The 18,521-nt window shown below is 35.9% G+C and overlaps 3 protein-coding genes across 4 annotated transcripts; 1 reads left to right on the forward strand and 2 right to left on the reverse strand.

The window, feature by feature from the left end:
* The first annotated feature begins 104 nt into the window (after positions 1–104).
* zwilch (zwilch kinetochore protein) lies at positions 105–8,262 on the forward strand. Its single transcript, XM_039684148.2, has 19 exons — positions 105–261; positions 412–451; positions 531–620; positions 718–836; positions 919–1,109; positions 1,227–1,306; positions 1,398–1,553; positions 1,658–1,729; positions 1,892–1,985; positions 2,133–2,185; positions 2,978–3,080; positions 3,165–3,244; positions 3,344–3,500; positions 3,660–3,688; positions 3,784–3,920; positions 4,135–4,230; positions 4,551–4,666; positions 4,771–4,867; positions 8,069–8,262. Exons 1-18 carry the CDS (start codon positions 212–214, stop codon positions 4,860–4,862), a joined length of 1,755 nt encoding a protein of 584 aa, XP_039540082.2. The 5' UTR covers positions 105–211; the 3' UTR covers positions 4,863–4,867; positions 8,069–8,262.
* lctlb (lactase-like b) lies at positions 5,020–13,875 on the reverse strand. Of its 2 annotated transcripts, XM_089116428.1 has the most exons (15): positions 13,666–13,873; positions 13,378–13,567; positions 13,083–13,243; positions 12,905–12,992; positions 12,707–12,816; positions 10,802–10,930; positions 10,618–10,713; positions 10,476–10,530; positions 10,238–10,399; positions 9,891–10,162; positions 9,581–9,707; positions 9,080–9,279; positions 7,940–8,003; positions 6,318–6,362; positions 5,020–6,184 (listed from the first exon to the last, which is right to left on the reverse strand). In XM_089116428.1, exons 2-15 carry the CDS (start codon positions 13,505–13,507, stop codon positions 6,069–6,071), a joined length of 1,755 nt encoding a protein of 584 aa, XP_088972554.1. In that variant the 5' UTR covers positions 13,508–13,567; positions 13,666–13,873; the 3' UTR covers positions 5,020–6,068. The 2 variants fall into 2 exon arrangements, with proteins under 2 accessions (XP_088972554.1, XP_039540083.2); XM_039684149.2 differs by lacking the exon at positions 6,318–6,362 and having other exon boundaries at positions 13,666–13,875.
* A 1,220-nt stretch (positions 13,876–15,095) lies between these two features.
* On the reverse strand, positions 15,096–17,525 carry snapc5 (small nuclear RNA activating complex, polypeptide 5). Its single transcript, XM_039684150.2, has 4 exons — positions 17,390–17,525; positions 16,774–16,889; positions 16,623–16,697; positions 15,096–15,963 (listed from the first exon to the last, which is right to left on the reverse strand). The coding sequence occupies exons 2-4, from the start codon at positions 16,861–16,863 to the stop codon at positions 15,790–15,792; spliced, it is 339 nt and encodes a 112-aa protein (XP_039540084.2). The 5' UTR covers positions 16,864–16,889; positions 17,390–17,525; the 3' UTR covers positions 15,096–15,789.
* Positions 17,526–18,521: the final 996 nt, after the last annotated feature.

Here is an 18,521-nt window from a genome sequence, read left to right on the forward strand (position 1 = left end):
AGATGAAAATAGTATTGAATTTTATTTGAAAAAAATTGTTTTGTTGTTGAAGATTCATTTTTAATAACAATAGGCGTGGCAAAAAGACGTCTGCGTGAATGCGTCGTGGTGACGTACATTAGGCGCGCTGTTATCAAATCGTTTTTCATCAAAAGTTTTTCATTCAACCGGGGAGCATTTTTATCATATTTTTTATTTTACAACGAAGGGAATGGGATCCAAACTAGTTTCCGACGCAAACGCTTTTGTTAAATTTCTCAAGTGAGTAACTTAATTGTCGTTATGTTTTCTACTGCGATTAAACTTGAATAAAACTAGTAAATTGTCAAGTCTTTCATGTTTTACTACGTATAGTATATGTTATTTATGTAATTCACATGCTTAACTCATTTATTTCATTGCCTATTTTAGGTTATGTCAAGATGAAAGTAAAGACAACTGCACGTATATGGTAAAATGAATATGGATGCATATGTATAGAGAAGATGCTCAGTAACGTGTGTTGAAAATAAGTTGTTGCTTTGTTTCAGGATGATATTTCAGTACTGCTGGTGGAGAAGGAAGAGCTTTTACACAGCATAATCAGTGGAAATCAGCCTGTCTTTGTCTGTGAGAAAGCAGTAAGTCAGTTTGTGATTGCCCCCTATATACACACATTATGTGTCATTCCTATTTAAAGTAAACATTACATCATTTGTAAACTTATTTTATCAAAAGCAACCAAAGTGTGAAGCAACATCTTCAGAAACTTCAGCTGACACCAGTGTTGTTGAAGAGATACTTTATAAAGTGGAACAAGATCTGGGGCCTCAGCCTCTCTCTGTCATGAAAGCAAGGTAGAAGAAGCTTGTTGCAATATAGTATAATTAAAACTAGCATCGTGATTATGAATAAGCATAACTCACTTTTTTCAACCAGGCAGCTGCTGTCATGGTACACCATGGCTCATAACCCCAACATGCCCCAAGTGGAAGTCCCAGGCACTTTGCACCCTCTCTGGGTCCGTTGTGACAAGTCTGACCCATGTGCCAGTGCCTGGCTTGGAGTAGAAACCGTCTACAGTGGGAACAAAACCAGTGGTGTCAAACTTTATACAGTCTGCTGCAAAGGTAATAGCACTCATTACTCGTGTATAATGTTATGGATCCAATCCAGTAATTTTACGAATAAGATAATTCTTTGTTAAGAGAAACAACCTTCTATTATTATTTCCCAATTTCCTGCAGGTCCAACAAGAGATGAAACCTCTTTCACCACATTGGATGAGCTTAAACAAGAGCATCAGAATAGACACCATCCTACTACAGTAAAAAAAAAAAAAATTCTGTATAACTCCTATTGGTACTTCACTATTAGATATCTATTAAACCTAATTATCTGATTTTTTTTTTCTCCAGGTGGCGACCAAAGGCTATGCACAGTTCAACATGTTTTGCTCCATGAAAGAAGAAAGCATGATGTTTGAGTCTCAAAGCAGTGTGATAGCTAGTCTGACATGGAATAATGTGGAAAAAGTCTTGGAATGTCCTCCCTTGTCTTCTAAAGCAACTCTGGTCAGCACCTATTCATTTGCCCTTGACACTTTAGTCATTTAGTTTTGTTTACTGTATATTGGGGTTCTTAGTTTTTTGTTTTTTTGTTTGGTTTGATGTTACAGAATATCAAAGTCTCAGTTGGAGACATAAGAAGTCCATTGTATCAGACCCACAGAGAGATGGAGTTCCTTCTGGTAAGGAATTATTTTAATATTATTTATATACTATTATAGGGTTTATTTACATAGCCAGATTGCAGTAGTTCTGTTATAGATGGAAAAATGTCTCACTCTAATATATAATTACTTGCAATGTAATAATGATATCGTTATTTTTATTTTAAAACCTTTGACTAGGCTCTGGCAGAGGGTTTGAGAACGGGAGAAACTGAATGGTTGGAACCAATGGATACTCAGTCTGCAGTGGACCGGACCAGAGCACTTATAGAGGGTAAAAACAGTGAGATTGATCTGTGTGATATTAATACACCGAAAATAGATATGAATGCTACTGATTGTCTGTCAGTCTTGGCTTTATAGTGTGTGAAGTTTGAGGGCGATGGATTATTATGTTTATCATGTTTCCTTTTTATTTTAGATCTTGAGAACCTTGCTCATGGAGTACCAGGACACACTGGCAAACTTTCTGAGGTAAATTGATAATATAATAATCAGGGCCGGATTTACCTCAAAATGTGACATAGGCAAAATGAATTTTTGGATTTATATTGTGGTGTTATATATGATCATACATTGCATATGTGATGTGTCATTATTATTATATTATATTATATTGTATTATATTATATTATATTATATTATATTATATTATTAACATTTGACCAAAATCAACCTCAAATTCAGTTTTGAAGTTTTCGAGCTGTGAATGTCGCATTTTCATTAGAACAGCCACATCTGAGAGGCATTAAGTGCATCGTGTTATGTTTTCATCAACTTACAGGTTATGAAGTTAATTGTAGCTGTTGCTGTTTTTCTGTCTTTTGGCCAAAATTTCATGTCATAAAAGATGAAGTGATTCACATAGGCTTTTTAAGAGAGTATTGGCAGTGACTCAACATTAAATGCTAGACCAAGACACTCTTCTCTGCTCCTCAAATACATAAAACATATATATATATATATACTGTATATATAAATAACCAGGGTTAATATAGATATTTGCGTCATTGACAGGTTCTCTGTCAATGAAAGAAATTCTCTGATATAAAAAATATTTGGGAACTTTTGGGATATTGTAAGTACACAACTGCAGGAAATATCACACTACTCAAGTGATTTTTAGTATTACTAAAATCTAAAAAGGAGTAAATGGAGCTAAAAGGAGCAAATGGGAAAGTCATATGTGTCGTAATGACATCAGTGAGAAAATAATGACAGAATTTGTATTAATGGATGAACTATCCCTTTAATCTTTTGTAACAGAAACAGAAAGCTAAGGCAGATGCTGCTGCAGTTTTCAGCTCGATGGTAATTGAGAGAGGAGACCTGGATTTTACTGAACAACTGTGGGAGAAGATGAGGAGGAGTAAATATTAACATTGCAAAATTTCACAAACACAATTAAAACAATTTCACTGTAACTAAATAAATTACACTTTTCTTCTCATAGGTGTAACTTCATATCAAGACATAACAGAATGCCTGAAAATTGTGGTCAAAGCAGTGAAACTTGGTAAAATCAAACCATGGGTGTGTGTTACTGCATTGTGCATAAATGCATTATATTTTTTGGTTAAACATTGTGAATTTTTTGAAAATGGTATGTAATGAGTGCATCTTCCTCCTTAGATCCACAAAGACAGCAATAGCACTCTCAGTAAGTTGATCGTGCAGTCGTACCAGCAGCAGATTGACACCGTGTCTCTCACTGGCCTCACACCTGCTAATATGCTGCTGGAGTTGGGCCTGGACAAGATCAGGAAAGACTTCATTAACTACCTTGTTGGTACACTAACTTTCACATTTTAAATGTTGCTCTTTTGGTTTATAGTTCACTTCGTCTGTTAATTAGCTACATAAGAAAGTTGTTAATTTTTAGATGCTCAAAAATACTTTGAGAAGCAGAAGACTATAATACTTGATTCTGACTTTATTCTTTTTTTAGGAAAGGAACTTACAACTCTGAACTATTTGGTTGGAAACTCTTTTTTTTTTTTTTTTTTAAGATTTTGGTCGATATTAATATAATGTTGCTGGAGTGGTTGATGTATTTAATCTCAAATTTTCAGAGTTACTACCTGGACACTGACGTTGACCTGCAGGAGCAGGTGATACGAGTGAGGAAACTGCACCACCTGCTGGAGATCCTGGGCACCTGCAGTACTTTTCTCAGTCTTCCTCATGACCGCCTTTTCCTTTTCACTCAGTGAGCTTCCTACCCTTTCCCTGAATTGTGATTCAAAATGTACATAAGTAATATATTATTCCATTTTTCACAGGAAATTGTGGTTTATGATTTAGGGTGCGTTTTTCCATCAGAGAACGCTGCATTGCAAGAAATTAAAATAGAGAAAAAAAATCTAATTTCAGTAGCTGGGTCTTGGTAAACGTGTTCTAACCATGATATCTGATATTGTCAGGTCCTGTTTGCAGTACTATAAAACATCCTACTATGACGAGGACCACGTCTTCCAGTTGCAAGTTAAGCCCGCCCTCATTAGCTACTTTTATGAAAAGTGAGTTGATGCTGCATTTCTTATGAGCTGTCATATTGTCTCTGTATTAATTTCAGTGCTGTAATTGATTAAATGTCATATAGATTATGTAATCAGAATCCAAAAATGAAACTCATTTAGAATACAGTTACATTTTTATTTATTACATGATTACTTAATATTCACAAAATGGCAGTAAATTATTCAGAATTCATTGATTCTTTTTAGTCATTTAAATTTTTCTTTTTCTCAAAAGTTTTATGGAATTGCACACACAGACTGGCCACAAGTCAGGTGACTATTATTACATTTATTGGTGTGAATTTATGTTATTCTCTCAGGGAGCAGCCATTCTCTTGGGGTATGGAGGTGTCCAGTGGACAGGGGCCTAAGGAAGTCAAGACAGCATTGTACCTCAGTGACAAGCCCCTAGTAGACCACATCTGTTTTGACTTAGGTGAAGTCACCGATTTCCTTTTTCTTTAAATTTTCTTATATCTTTTGTTGTCCAGTTGAAAAGAAAGATGACATCTAAACTAATATTGTCACACACACATACAGATATGCCCCTGGATGAGTCTGTCAATGGAGAGTGTGAGAAGATGTCTTACTACAGGGCCACGGTGAGCTGTAGCCTCATCAGCTTCACTTAACACCGGTAAGACTTCATTTAATAGAAATGTACTCAGAAAATGTAGTAGAAAAGAAATTGTAATTTAAAAAAAAAAATTGTTGCAGTAGTTTTAATATGTTGCATTTATTGTGTACAATACTGTTCAAGTGTTTTTTATGTTTTTGAAAGAAGAGTCAAATGATCAAGGCTGCATTTATTTGAAAATAAAGTGATAATGTGAAATATTGTTCCAATTTAAAATAACTTTTTATTTAATATATTTTAAAATGTCATGGAACTTTCAGAAGCCATTACTCCAGTCATCTGTCTTCTAATATGATCAGTTGATGCTCATGAAACATTTCTTTTTATCATCACAGTTGAAAACAGATGTGCTGGTTAATATTTTGGTGAAAACATGATACAATTTTTTAGGGATTCTCCGATGAATAGAAAGTTAAAAAGAACAGCACTGATTTGAAATAGATATATTTTGTAACAGTATACATGTATTTCCTGACACTTTTGATCAATCATGCGTCCTTGCTGAATAAAAATGATCAATTTCTTTCAAAACAATTTTTTTTTAAATCTGACCCCAAACTTTTGAACAGTAGGGTTGAATGCAACTGGTTTAGTCCACATAGAAAGAACTGTGGAGAACATCCAAAACTGAAAGACTATTTGCCTATATCATTTAAAGGTACAATATGTAACTTTTTGTTGTTGTTGAAAATTAACTAAATTTAAATAATGATTCAAAATCAATCCTTCCTCCAAAACATGTTTTTGTCTTACCATCCACAATTCACTTAAGTAAGCCTATTATAAATGTTTATATTTTAGCCCTGTTGGGATGGTTTTTGTGGTAAACTTGCCCATGCATGTCTTGTCATATCCACAAATATAGAAAAGTCGCTCCTGCTACTTTGTCGCGCGTGTGGTGTGGAACAAATTGGAATTAAAGAACAAACAGTTTACAATTAGTCTATAACAATAACCCTTTTTGAGCAGTAGGATAACCATATTTATCCGCACAGTCCCGCAGTCTCGAGTCGAAGCACGACCAAAACAATGTACTTCTACAAAATGCATGCAGTTTTGTTTTTTAACTGCAAGAGGGCCAAAAGTTATAATGTACCTTTTAAATTCAGCATATTATCTTTAACCTTAGCATCCCTGCCTGCAAAGAGTATTAAATGAGAAACTGTCCGAATTCAGTTATTTTTCGTTATAAAAAAGTGAGCTAATTGCGTTTACGCAGCAGGAACATGAGAAACACAGCGCTGATCAAAATGCAGAGGGTGCACACCGTAGGAACCACAACCTCAGTCACCATCTCCATGTGGCTGGTTAAAGGATCTGAAACATATACACACAAACACGTTTATCAGCCCAAGCATTTTAGCACAGCACAGTCTTCACAGCATAACAGAGCACTCAAAGGGTTAATATAGTTATCTTCTAGCTGTGCTGTTTGTGTGTAATGGCTTACCATGAATAAGTCTTAGAATATTGGCAGCCGTATTCCGCTGTTCCTCTAATGAAGAGAGAGAAATAATCTTAGGATGTCACCAGGGCACGTTAACCCTTTGAGGGCCGCTGTGTAAGCTCACATTAAAGCAGCACAATTCAGTCAACTAGGTTATAAGAAAAAGGACGTCATCCACATCAAGCATCCTTGACATTTATTCATTTATAAACTGGCTGAAACAGTTTGAAATCTGAATGAGCAAAGTTCAGATTAAAAAGATTTTGAAATCTGAATAATCAGATGATTTTTTTTTGTTGTTGCTGATAATATAGAAACCTCAGCAAAACAAGCTAAAGCAGAAGTGAGTTTACTAATGTTTTAAATCAACAAGGCATTTTCGACCACAGAACTACCACTCTCTGAATATTTTCTCTTTATCGGCTCATTATCTGTAAACCCTAGAGATGGTTTTGTGTGGAAATCCCAGTAGATCAGCAGTTTCTGAAATACTCAGACCAGCCCGTCTGGCACCGACAACCATGCCACGTTCAAAGTCCCTTAAATTACTATTCATTCTGATGCTCTTGCTGCCATGTGATTGGCTGAATAGATATTTGCGTCAACAAACAGTTGGTGTACCTAATAAAGTGTATTATCTACTGCATATTTTGCAAAAAACTTTGTTGTTAAAAACAATTTTGTTGTTAAAATCCGTTAAGACTTGTGCCTTTTGGTCTTCTCTTTCAAATACTGTTTGTTTCAAATCAAATTTGTGATTTACCTCATAACTGGTTGGTTTGGTTGATGACTTATAACTCTTTAAGGAAGACTTTAGAAAAGAGAGATTATAAATTAATGGTAAAAAATACTTTCAGAACCAAGGCAGTTAAAAAAGTGAGCGAGCAGCACTGTTGCCCTCAACAGTATATAGAACATTGTAATGAAATAAGGTTTCTCGGTGTACTGCTCCTTTAAAGAGTACTTCAATAGCTGATCTGGCTTTTTCTTTATGTTGGCATTTAATTAAGATATGGGCTCTGAAGATTTAAGATATTTCAGCTTCTCAAGATTAGAGTAGGCCAGAACTGGAGTTGCTTAATGTTCTTTTTTATCCAACTACACCACAAAATCACTGTGAGTTTTTTTTTAACGACATTATCGGAAGTTTGCCAAGCCAAAAAGAAAAGAAAGAAGTTTTTTTCTTTACCCTAGTGTCTAAACTTCATCATGCACTGGCCAAACCTTTGGCATCTCTGCATGATCTTTATTTTCCTTGGATTTTTCATCTAGCTGGAGGGGCAAACAAAGAAAAATCCTGTTAGAGGTTTCAGCTCAGTCTCTGTTTCAGACCTCCCCAAAAGCCTTTGTCGATCCATTCTCATGGTAAGCATACCGGGTCCCTATGGACACTAGCGGCTAAGTAGAAACCTTGTCAAACCACAAATGAGGTTAGCATAATAAAGCACTGGAGATCCAGATGAAGACCAGGAATGTTCTCATGCACTGTTCAAGGGGAATTTGTACCCATTGAATTTGTTCTTGATTAAAGGCTACACGATTATTCCTTTCAGTCTGTGGTCAACAAATGGAATTTTTCCTTGTTTGCCCTGGTTCAACTAAGTTAGAATCAACGATCCACTGACCTGCAGCCAGGAGCTGATTGCTGGTGGAGCAAGTCTCTATAGCTTTCCTCTTCCAGTTCTCAACCTGCCGATGATGAGGATTCAGAGCATATGGTCATTGTCTCATTTAGTCATACTGTTCTCTTACAGATGGAGGTTTGCACAGATGGACACTCCTTTCAAGATTCTATTCTGATTCTTCTACTCTAATCTGTCCTTTAATGTGGCATTTAACATGGCTGTTTAAGTCTGTTAATTACACCACCTTTAATACATAATTTTATATATAATTGTTTATATAATCTGTTGTTTTGTGTCATCTGAAAATAAACATTTGGAACATGTCCAAGGCAATGAGTTGGAGTTTGTTCAGTAAACAGAGAAAATAATTAGAAAAAAAAGCATTTATATGGTAATTACTTTCTAATCTTGGGGGTTCTCCAACAATGAGGTTGTTGCCTTATTCCTCCTAAACAGCTATTTAATTGGAAAATGTCTAAATAGCATGTTTCAGTACCTCCAAAATGTTAGTACAAGATGGCAGTCAAACAATCTGGAGCAGAATCAGTTCATTTAAAATGTTAATTAGATCGTTCTTTAAAAATAAGTTTTACTATTTAACTGTGAGTGTGTGGAATAACTCTTTTTGTGTGTTTATGATTTAACAAGTGTCCTTGTAATGTATAAAACTGATATTTAAAGGGATACTCCACTTTTTTTTGGAAATAGGCTCATTTTACCACTCTCCCAGAGTTAAACCGTTGAGTTTTACCGTTTTTGAATGTATTCAGCGGATTTTTTGATATTTAGAAGAATATCAGTAACCAGACAGTTTCTGGTCTCATTGACTTCCATAGTATATTTTTTCTCCTACTATGGAAGTCAGTGAGACCAGAAACTGTCTGGTTACTGATATTCTTCTAAATATCAGAAAATCGGCTGAATTGTTTCGAAAACGGTAAAACTCAACTTTTTAACTCTGGGGGAGTGGTAAAATGAGCCTATTTCCAAAAAAAAAAAGTGGAGTATCCCTTTAATGTTAAAAGCCAAAACATTAAAAGAAGAAATTGCAACTTTTATATGCCTTCATAACTAGGTAGTCATAACCTCCATTCTTTTCTATTTAACACATAATGAACAGATGAACAGTATAGATGTTACCTCTCTTTGATTGGGAAATCCATTAGAATTAATGACGCGTTTGTAGAACTGAACAGAGGCCTTGGGGTAGCGAGGTTTATTTTTGTTCTTGAAGTCTACGTAGTACAAGCCGAACCTCTCTGAATAACCCTCATCCCATTCAAACTTGTCTAGCAGGGACCAGGCGGTGTAGCCCTTCACGTTCACTCCATCCCTGATAGCTGCAGGATAGCAAGAAATAAGATACAATGATAATTCCACACCATCATGTTGTTGCAAACCTGTTGACTTTCTTCTATGGAACACAAAAAATATATATTCTGACAAATCGTTTTGTTCATACAATGTAAGTCAGTGGGGTTCAATCTTGTTCTGAACCCCATTGATGTTCATTATTTGGAGAACAGTTGAAACATTCTTCAAAATATCTTTTGTGTTCATCTGAAAGAAAGCTATACTGATTTGGAACAACATGAAGGCAAAAAACTGATGAGGAAGTTCATCCATTCAATGATTAGTTACCTTTGAGCATCTCATTGATGTAATCCTTGTAATACTGAATCCTCCAGTCATCACACAGTTCTGTGCACGTCATCTTCTCTGAGACCCCGTTCTCAGTGATGAAGAGCATGGGGTTCCCATATTGAGTCTTTAGTCAAAGAGCATAAGTCAAGACTTAATTATATTTGATCTTATCATACAGATACAAATTTGTAGTATTCTTGACATGATACTGTCACAAAGAAATTAGTAATAAAGAAATATTTATGATTGAAACAAGATCAAGATTCATCATGAGGAAATATCATATGAAACCAATGGCTTTGTGTACCTTTATAAAGTTGAGCAGACGGCGAAAGCCCCAAGGAACCGAGTAAAGCCACTCTGAACCAGGATCGGGCCAACGTGGGTCGACCAGCTCCGCTATATCCCGATCTGAGAAGTAGGTGCCACGGTTGGATGGGAAGCTCTTTTGGGTGACGTAGCGTGTCGTGAAGTGTCCCACGCCTAGGAAGTCACAGGTGCCTTTGATGTAACTCTTCTCCTGAGAGGAAAAGGAGGGAAGGCGAGACGTTCCCAAGCCCTGCTGTGTACTTTTCCTCCCTTGGATACAAAATTGGCATTAATATGCTGAATTTTGCCATTCTTGACCTCACATATTCAACTTTGCAGGAGTACCTATGAAATCCTTCATCACTTGAGGATAATCTCCATGAAAGATGGGTGTAGCAAACCAGCCTATGTAAAACTGCACATATCTCTCAGCAGCCTCAATGTCCTTCTGGTTAGTGATGTCCACAGGCTCTCCCCAGTCCCCATACAGTGAAATACCCACCATACCTAGAGAAGAAAGCAGCCGGAGGGTTCAGAGGGTGTCATTTTTGATAAACTAGCAGACATTTGTAAGCTCATATACCTCTTTGTTTGCTTCGCCATTGAGAATCGTAAGTGTGCCAAACCTTAGCATGTGCCTGTTATTAAACCAACACAAACAGTATTGCATATGTCTCAATTTTGAAATACTATGGTGCAATGTTCTGCCAAGGGAATGATGTTACCTTAATGATGTGGTGAGCTGCTCTGTAGGCCCCCGTGCCCCTGAGCTTCAGTCCTGGAGCATGTTCTCCAGTTTCATATCCTTCCACCGCCACTGCCTGACACACATTGAGCACATTAATGAGCATATCCTTTACACATTAATTGAATTTGCTGGCATTAAGTAAAGATGTGTAGTGAGCATACCCATGGGTTATTAAAGGTTATCCAGTATTTCACACGGTCCCCATATCGTTCAAAGCAAAGGTTGGCAAAATCGTTGAAATAATTAATCATACTGATGTTCTGCCACCCACCATATTTCTCTTGCAAAACCTGTCCAAATGTACAGACATGATGATAAATGATAACACTTTCCAAAAGGGTTACAGAGAAATCAATTACATTGTCAATGCAGTGGATAGGTTACATTTAATTGATGTTTTTATTTTTACTTGTCAAAACTTGACATATTGTTGAAAAATAAATGGTTAAAGGTTAAATGCTGTGTTAACGTTTCACAAATGAAAACATGGATGTCGGAACAGACGAGAACGGCCAATTTGAATCCCATATTAAAAAGTTTGCCTTGTCCTAAATGAATGGCCAAAACGCATTTTTTAGTTGAAAATGATTCCGTGTAAATGGTCTCTAAGTCACTTTTTACACCAAGCGGCTTGTTGGTCAAAGTGGGGAATCCTTGACCAACTTTGCGTAGGCGCTCATGTGGAACTCCCCATCGCACTGATTCGCCCACAAACTTTTATCAAGAAACAGTAAATGTGAGCATATCTTAAAAGATGCATTTATTTTTGCGTTTTTCACCTACAGACGAGAATGTTGTCAAAACGATCCCGTTCACACGGATCCGCGAAAGCAACTAAAAATGCTGTATTATGCTGCCAGGCCAGTAGTTGGCGATGTCACTCAGACAAAGAACAGAGAGTGAACGTAGTAGAGTGCCGAATGATGACGTCATTTTCTAGGACAACTCGGAAGCTAGCTAGCGGCGCATCGGTTCCCTCGATCCAAAAGTTATGCATTTTCCCCCTAGACTTTTGGAAAATCGCAAAAAATGAGATTTTAACAAGTTGTGAACGTTTTGTCCAAAACCTTACACGTTTTGTCTATCAAGATAATCTTTACAAGTTAATCCAAAATGTATACATTTTTTTAAAAAACACAAAAAACGTAAAAAAAAAAAAAAACCCCACAAGGTTATAACTGTCTATGTCATACATCAAAAAGTGAAAATATTTAGAGGCTTTGTTCACCACAGACCTTATTTCAGGCGATTTAGCAAAAACCCATTCAAAAATCCCATAGACTTTAGAGCGAGGGAACCCGGAGTGCTACTGCTAAAATGCTTACTCACTTCCGCGTTTTGGCCTACAGAGTGACGTCGTAACTTTTTTTTTTTTTTTTTTTTTTAGTGACGTCGTAACTTCTGCACTCTGTACACATGAGCATGACGTCACCATTTTCATAAATTCATAGTTAACACAGAGGCAATAACGGTATTTTTTAAAAAAAATACTTGCACTTTGAATCCAGTTGGCTTTCAGGCCCCCAAAACAGTTCTTGCGTAAATGAACGGCCAAAAAGCTTAAAAAGTTTTCCAGTAGGCCTATTAGTTGAAAATGGTGTTGTGTAAACATCGTTTACACCTCAAATTCTGAGAAAATTTTGCAGGCAAAAAAAGGTACTTTTTGTTGCGAGCATTGAAGGACAGCTCACACACAGACGTCAATGTCAAAGTTTCTGAACACAAGTAAAATAGAATTTCTTTGTCCTTACGCGAAACTCCCGATCACGCAGATTCCTTGATTTCAGCCACGAAATGTGCCATCATGTCAAATTTTACAACATATTTTCTGGGGTTTTCGTAACCAGGCATTATTATTATTAGGCTTAAATACCCGTCAGCTGAACATTCAATATAGTCCAAGTAACAGAGCCCATTGAACAGAAGGTAGGGCCGATATGCCTCGTTTTAATTCGCAAAAAAATAAATATGCCGTTTAAGATCTATTCATTAAAAGAATGGTTAAAGAAATCATACCATATGATATTAAGCACAATATTAATAATGGATATATGCAGGGTACACACCTGTGGCAGGTCCCAATGATACAGGGTCACTATGGGAGTGATATTATTTTCAAGCAGCTCATTAATAAGAACATCATAATACTTCAGTCCTTTCTCATTCACATGGTCAGCTGTAAACACACAAAAATGGAAGTCGAATTTAATGGGAATTTATTCATATCAAATGTCCTACTTTGAGCCAGCACCACAGATACTTACACCTGATACCAGTTGGCATAATCCTGGGCCAGGAGATGGAGAACCGATAATGATTCAGATTCAGCTCTTTCATCAACAAAATGTCATCCTATACAAGAAAATGAAGCAAAAAGTTGTTGCATTTCACGCCCGGGACATTTTCATTGTGAATCAGCATGACGAGAGCAAACATGGGCACCTTGATTTTGTAGTATCCATCACACGAAGAGTCTCCAGTATCATTCAAGAACGTCTTTCCCTTCTTATGAGTGAACACATCCCAGATGCTCAGTCCTTTCCCATCTTTGTCCCAGGCTCCTTCTGTCTGATAGGCTGAACCGCCGGCTCCCCACGAAAATCCTGACAAATAAAGCAAAACAGTGAGGAACACGTCTTAAACATTCTTATTAGTCATTTTACTTATTTAACTTTTATTATTGCTTTCCCAAGCGCCTTTGTGGCTAAGGAAAAGGGATCCGGTATTGGTATCGTACCATTTGGAAAAGTGCCATAATAGAAGGAGTCGTGGTTGTTCGCTGACCAGTCGAAGTCCTCAGCCGCAGACAGACACAACACCAGCACAAGCACATGACACACTCGTCCAACGCGGTGTGACAGCATCATATTCCAGCGCTCAGCGGCTCTCTTCAGGACCACACTCTCCTGATCTGAGAGGTAGTTACCCTTTCACAAGACATGATTCAATGAATCACTATGACTAGAAACAATGTCTTTTGCTTAGTAATCAATGATCAAACCTCATACTGTTGATTTAAACATACCTCTCACAGAATCTGCATTGATCCCTGATTGAAGTGCCTTTAAAATCGATGAGAACTATCCTAGGGTTTGAAAGTTGACGTACAAAGTCTGTTACTGTTCAGCCTGGGTGGCAAAGCACTGTGCTGGACTAAAGGTGGTCCCATGACCTCAATGTAGACCCATAAGCCATCCTATTGAGGGTCAATGGACTGTGATCACATTTTGCAACGGTGGACAGATCTCTTACAAACGAGGGTTTCACTCTGTAAGCAAAGTTAATGTTGGAGAGGCTGATACTCTTGTGTTTACTATAACAATGACAGCATGGTGGGATAAAGTGACCCAAAATATTACACAGCAGGTATCAAGGATCTTATTCTTACTCCAATATTATTATTATTATATATTACATAACCCGAAAGTAAAAACTGCCTCATCATTTACTCAACCTCATACCGTTCCAAACCCGTAAGACTTTCGTTCATCTTCTGAACACAAGTGAAGATCTTTTAGATGAAATCTGAGAGCTTTCTGTCCGTCGATAGTCAGCTACACAACTGAGAATTTGACACTTCAAAAGGTTCATAAAGAGATCGTAAATCTAATCCATATGAAGTGAGCGGTTTAGGCCAAATTTTCTAAAGAGACTTGACCGCTTTATACGATGAACAGATTGAATTTGGGCTTTTATTCACGTATAAACATTGATCACTGAACATGAACCACTCAACCAAACCTGCGTCACACATGAGAATGGACCTCATTGGTTCTTGAAGAAGCTCACACACACTGCGTAACACGAGAATGGACCTCATTGGTTCCTGCAGAAGCTCAAACACACTGCGTAACACGAGAATGGACCTCATTGGTTCCTGCAGAAGCTCAAACACACTGCGTAACACGAGAATGGACCTCATTGGTTCCTGCAGAAGCTCAAACACACTGCGTAACACGAGAATGGACCTCATTGGTTATTGCAGAAGATCAAATGAACTGCGTAACACGAGAAAAAACCTCATTGGTTCTCGCATGTCAAGCAATCTAATCTCTTCTAAACTGCTCAATTCATATGGATTACTTTTACGATCTCTTTATGAAATTTTTGAAGCATCAAAGCAGTAGTTGTGTAGATGTCTATGGAAAGACTGAAAGCTCTTAGATTAATGACAGAATTTTCTTTTTTGGGTGAACTATCCCTTTAACTTGAATTTTTTTATTAAAAAATTGCGCCATCATCTGTGAATAGCCCATTTATATATTTGTGGCATCATTTTTTCCCAGAGCTGCCCTTGCTCTTTTTGTGAAGCGTAGCACATTGTTAACAGGTGTTTAGAAAATGCTGAATGCTCGTAGAGTTTTTACTGCGTTGCAGGTTCAAGCTGTGTTTTGATGGGGCAGAATCTGTACCTCATTATATCATTATTACTGGCCAACAGAGGAAATGCGGCTGTCTGATCATCATACTCGCCTTTATTAGCATGTACCAAGGGGTTAATGTAAAAATCTCATTCACACATCATACATTTACATAAAGGCAACACCAAAACACCAAACAATCTGCATCACTCCAGGTCTATTACGCTGAGCACCATCAAAATCCGCAGAAAAGAGGTTTTTCTCTAAGAAAACATAGAAACTCTCTGTATATTAACAATGAAGTACCAAAAAGTTATAATACTGGCTCAGCTAGAACAATTGTCATGCCCATGCATACACAACCTATTCCACACACTCAGTTTAAATAGAAAAAATACCTCAACATGAACATGAACATACATAATACTTATCATCAGCTTCATAATCATAATGCATCCAATCTGAAATCAATACAATATTAAATAAAGCCTGTACAGGTACAGCATCACTTGGTAAACACCATGAAATAGGATTGGTGCAATCTTTAATTTATATGTATTTAGAAATACATAAAGTGCAGGCTTGGCCAACAGCACAGTTATAGGAGGAGTTCTATTTGTGCTACACATATTTCTGGAGGATTTTATAGATGGTGAACCAACAGTTTATATAACGCAACACCAATCTAAGACGGAGAGAGCCAGTTACAGTTTCTTTCAGCATGCCAAATGTGCAGATAACACACCTAAACACAGGAGTAAATGATAATGCTCTCTTTGCAGGCACAGTCAGTAGTCGTCGTCTTCTTCCTCGTCTTCTAGCACCATATCAAGATCATCATCTGCATCATCGTCATCGTCCTCTTCCTCCTCGTCGTCTTCTTCCATGTCATAGTCTGTTTGAGCACCCAATACTAGTTTGGTCTGGTTGATCTCGGTCTCATCATCCAGGTTGACTTCCACCTGTGCATAAACAAATATAAATGTAATAAGAAAAAGACCTGAGAGATATAAAGGTCCTCATATTTAAAATGATAGTTCACCTACACTGCCATTCAAAAGTTAGGGGTCAGTAAAAATTTTTTTGTGTGTTTCTAAAATAAGTATTAATTTACAGTAAAAACAGGTATATTATGAAATATTATTACCATTTAAAATAAATGTTTTCTGTTTTAATATATTACATTTATTCCTGTGATGCAAAGCTGAATTTTCAGCATCATTACTCCAGTCTTCAGTGTCACATGATCCTTCAAAAATCATTCTAATGTGCTGATTTTGTGCTTAAAAAACACATCTTATTTTTATAAATTCAAAAGAATAGTATTTATTTAGAACAGAAATGTTTTCTAACATTATAGATGTCTACTTTTGATCAATTTATGCATTATGATTTGACGCTTCCCTTACGGACCTTTGCAGTATAAATCATAATTCAGTTTCGTTGTGTAAAAAAAAGACCAATGGTCATAATAAAAAATTAATACCTTAAAACAACATTGATATAAATTATTTAACAAAAATATTTTATTCACTATAATTTACTTTTTATAAAATATTCTTATGTTTGAGAGAACAAAATGTTTTTTTTTTTAATGTCTGAATATGTGGTGTTTATTTACCTCCGGGACAGGGGCTTCATTTGGGCTTTCTTCAGTCTGAGCACTGATCATTGACTTCAGGGTCCCCTCCTCAAACTGATGAACATAAACAAAGACGATCAGTTTTATGGTCAAAGATCACAATTAAATATTTAAATACGTTTGTTCTTGCCTTAAGTCTGTTGAGCTGATCTTGCAGCATGACTTTTATTTTCAGAAGAGTCTCCTCTTCCTTCTTGAGCTCCTGAAGGCGACTCAGCATAGTGGACGAGTGTTTCTACAGCATTACTGAACACAAAAACACGAGACAATGTCTTTCGTTGTTCATTACAACAGGGCATGGCCTCAGATTTCAGACACAAACATGCATTGCTCTATCTATATCAACCTTTAAATTACAGTTAAACAATGTTGACATTAATTGCAAGATCAAATCATAGATGGAATTGCTTGGTTTGTGAGTACATCATGTTCCTGATCTCCAGTGGTTTACACAGGACACAGTGGTTGATGTTGCTTTTCTCTGGGAATCACACTGTAATTCCATTAGTTATCGAGCAAAAAATATTATTCAGACACTTTAACAGTCATCTTATTAATGCATCTAAATAGTTATTTTATTTAAATTTTCCTATGTAAAACAGTATCCGACCCATCTTAGAATAATGTACCGTGTACAGTCAGCTCATTTAGCAAGAATGCTAGCGGAAATAAATACAGTTACAAGCAATTTATTTCTTTAAGTCTTACTCGGTTTTTAGCCTCATAAACAAAACGACATGACTTACTTTATTGGTTCAACACGCTCGGTGGAACATGCATGATTTAGATTAAACTGTTTATTTATTTTCTTCTCAACTCCACAGTTGTAGCATTCTGAAGAACATGTCACGCGCACTTTCAGCACGCATGCGCATAAAGCACGTGAAACTTTACTGTCTATGACCAGAATCATTTTGTTTTAGCTTCTCATTTATGTAATATATATATATATATATATATATATATATATATATATATATACACACAACATATAAATATATATTATATAATATGGATAAAAACATAATGTCGGATTATAATTTAGATTATAATAACATTCTAGATTATATTTTTAAATAAATGTATTTATTTATTATCAATTAATTTAATTAATTTATTTTAAAATATTTCCCTATTATTTTAATATTATTTAATATTTATATATTTTAATATTCTTATTTTATATGTTGATAATAGTTTATATTGTTTAGCTAATAAAACGGCAAATATAGCCTACATAAAAATGTAGGTATATTTTGTAGGCTTCAGAAAAATTCTACTGTTCTTCAAATAAAATGTATTTTTCTTCTCCTTTTATTATTATTATTATTATTATTATTATAAACCTGTCAATTAAAACTGTTCAACTTTCAGGCTTTCTCAAGCCAACATCAAAAGTTCGTTTACAAATTTTACTCATCTATTTAGAATTATTATAACCTTTTTATATTTAGTAAAACTTTTATATTGGCCTGTATTTCATTTTTATTTGTTTAATATTGTAGATTTTTTTAAAATAACTTTAATAGGCTATATTTTAAATTCGTTTAGAATGGTTTATATTTATCTTTTTAAATACACCTTACTTTACTGATAATAATCAGCATACCACACACAGCATATTATGCATATTATGCCACTCTGCAAGCAGCCCATTAGTGACGCCATGTGGTCAGTTTGAGGACAGGCGTAATAATACCATATAAAAATAGACATTTTTGGAGACACATCAAAGTCTAAGTAATATTAAACAGTATTCACGCAATTCATATTTATTCATTTTATGTATAGATAGATAACCTATATCTATATAGATAGCTATAAACAGAGAGCATACGGTATTCATTTCCATCTGTCCCCCTGTGTCCTCACCTGCAT

The sequence above is a fragment of the Pimephales promelas genome, chromosome 10, assembly GCF_988280905.1.
Source record: "Pimephales promelas chromosome 10, fPimPro1.hap1.1, whole genome shotgun sequence".
NCBI classification, from domain to species: Eukaryota; Metazoa; Chordata; class Actinopteri; order Cypriniformes; family Leuciscidae; genus Pimephales; species Pimephales promelas.

What these genes read in the sequence shown, in the direction of transcription:
- zwilch (XM_039684148.2), top strand. Translation starts at nt 212, where the DNA reads ATGGGATCCAAACTAGTTTCCGACGCAAACGCTTTTGTTAAATTTCTC. An exon ending in TTATACAGTCTGCTGCAAAG is followed by an intron (nt 1,110 to 1,226) that starts GTAATAGCACTC and finishes AATTTCCTGCAG; the next exon opens with GTCCAACAAGAGATGAAACC. An exon ending in CTTCATTAACTACCTTGTTG is followed by an intron (nt 3,501 to 3,659) that starts GTACACTAACTT and finishes TTCTTTTTTTAG; the next exon opens with GAAAGGAACTTACAACTCTG.
- lctlb (XM_089116428.1), bottom strand. Translation starts at nt 13,507, where the DNA reads ATGATGCTGTCACACCGCGTTGGACGAGTGTGTCATGTGCTTGTGCTG. An exon ending in ATGGCGAAGCAAACAAAGAG is followed by an intron (nt 10,400 to 10,475) that starts GTATATGAGCTT and finishes TTTCTTCTCTAG; the next exon opens with GTATGGTGGGTATTTCACTG. An exon ending in CATCAATGAGATGCTCAAAG is followed by an intron (nt 9,280 to 9,580) that starts GTAACTAATCAT and finishes GCTATCCTGCAG; the next exon opens with CTATCAGGGATGGAGTGAAC.
- snapc5 (XM_039684150.2), bottom strand. Translation starts at nt 16,863, where the DNA reads ATGCTGAGTCGCCTTCAGGAGCTCAAGAAGGAAGAGGAGACTCTTCTG. An exon ending in ATCAGCTCAACAGACTTAAG is followed by an intron (nt 16,698 to 16,773) that starts GCAAGAACAAAC and finishes TATGTTCATCAG; the next exon opens with TTTGAGGAGGGGACCCTGAA. An exon ending in ATGAAGCCCCTGTCCCGGAG is followed by an intron (nt 15,964 to 16,622) that starts GTAAATAAACAC and finishes GTTTATGCACAG; the next exon opens with GTGGAAGTCAACCTGGATGA.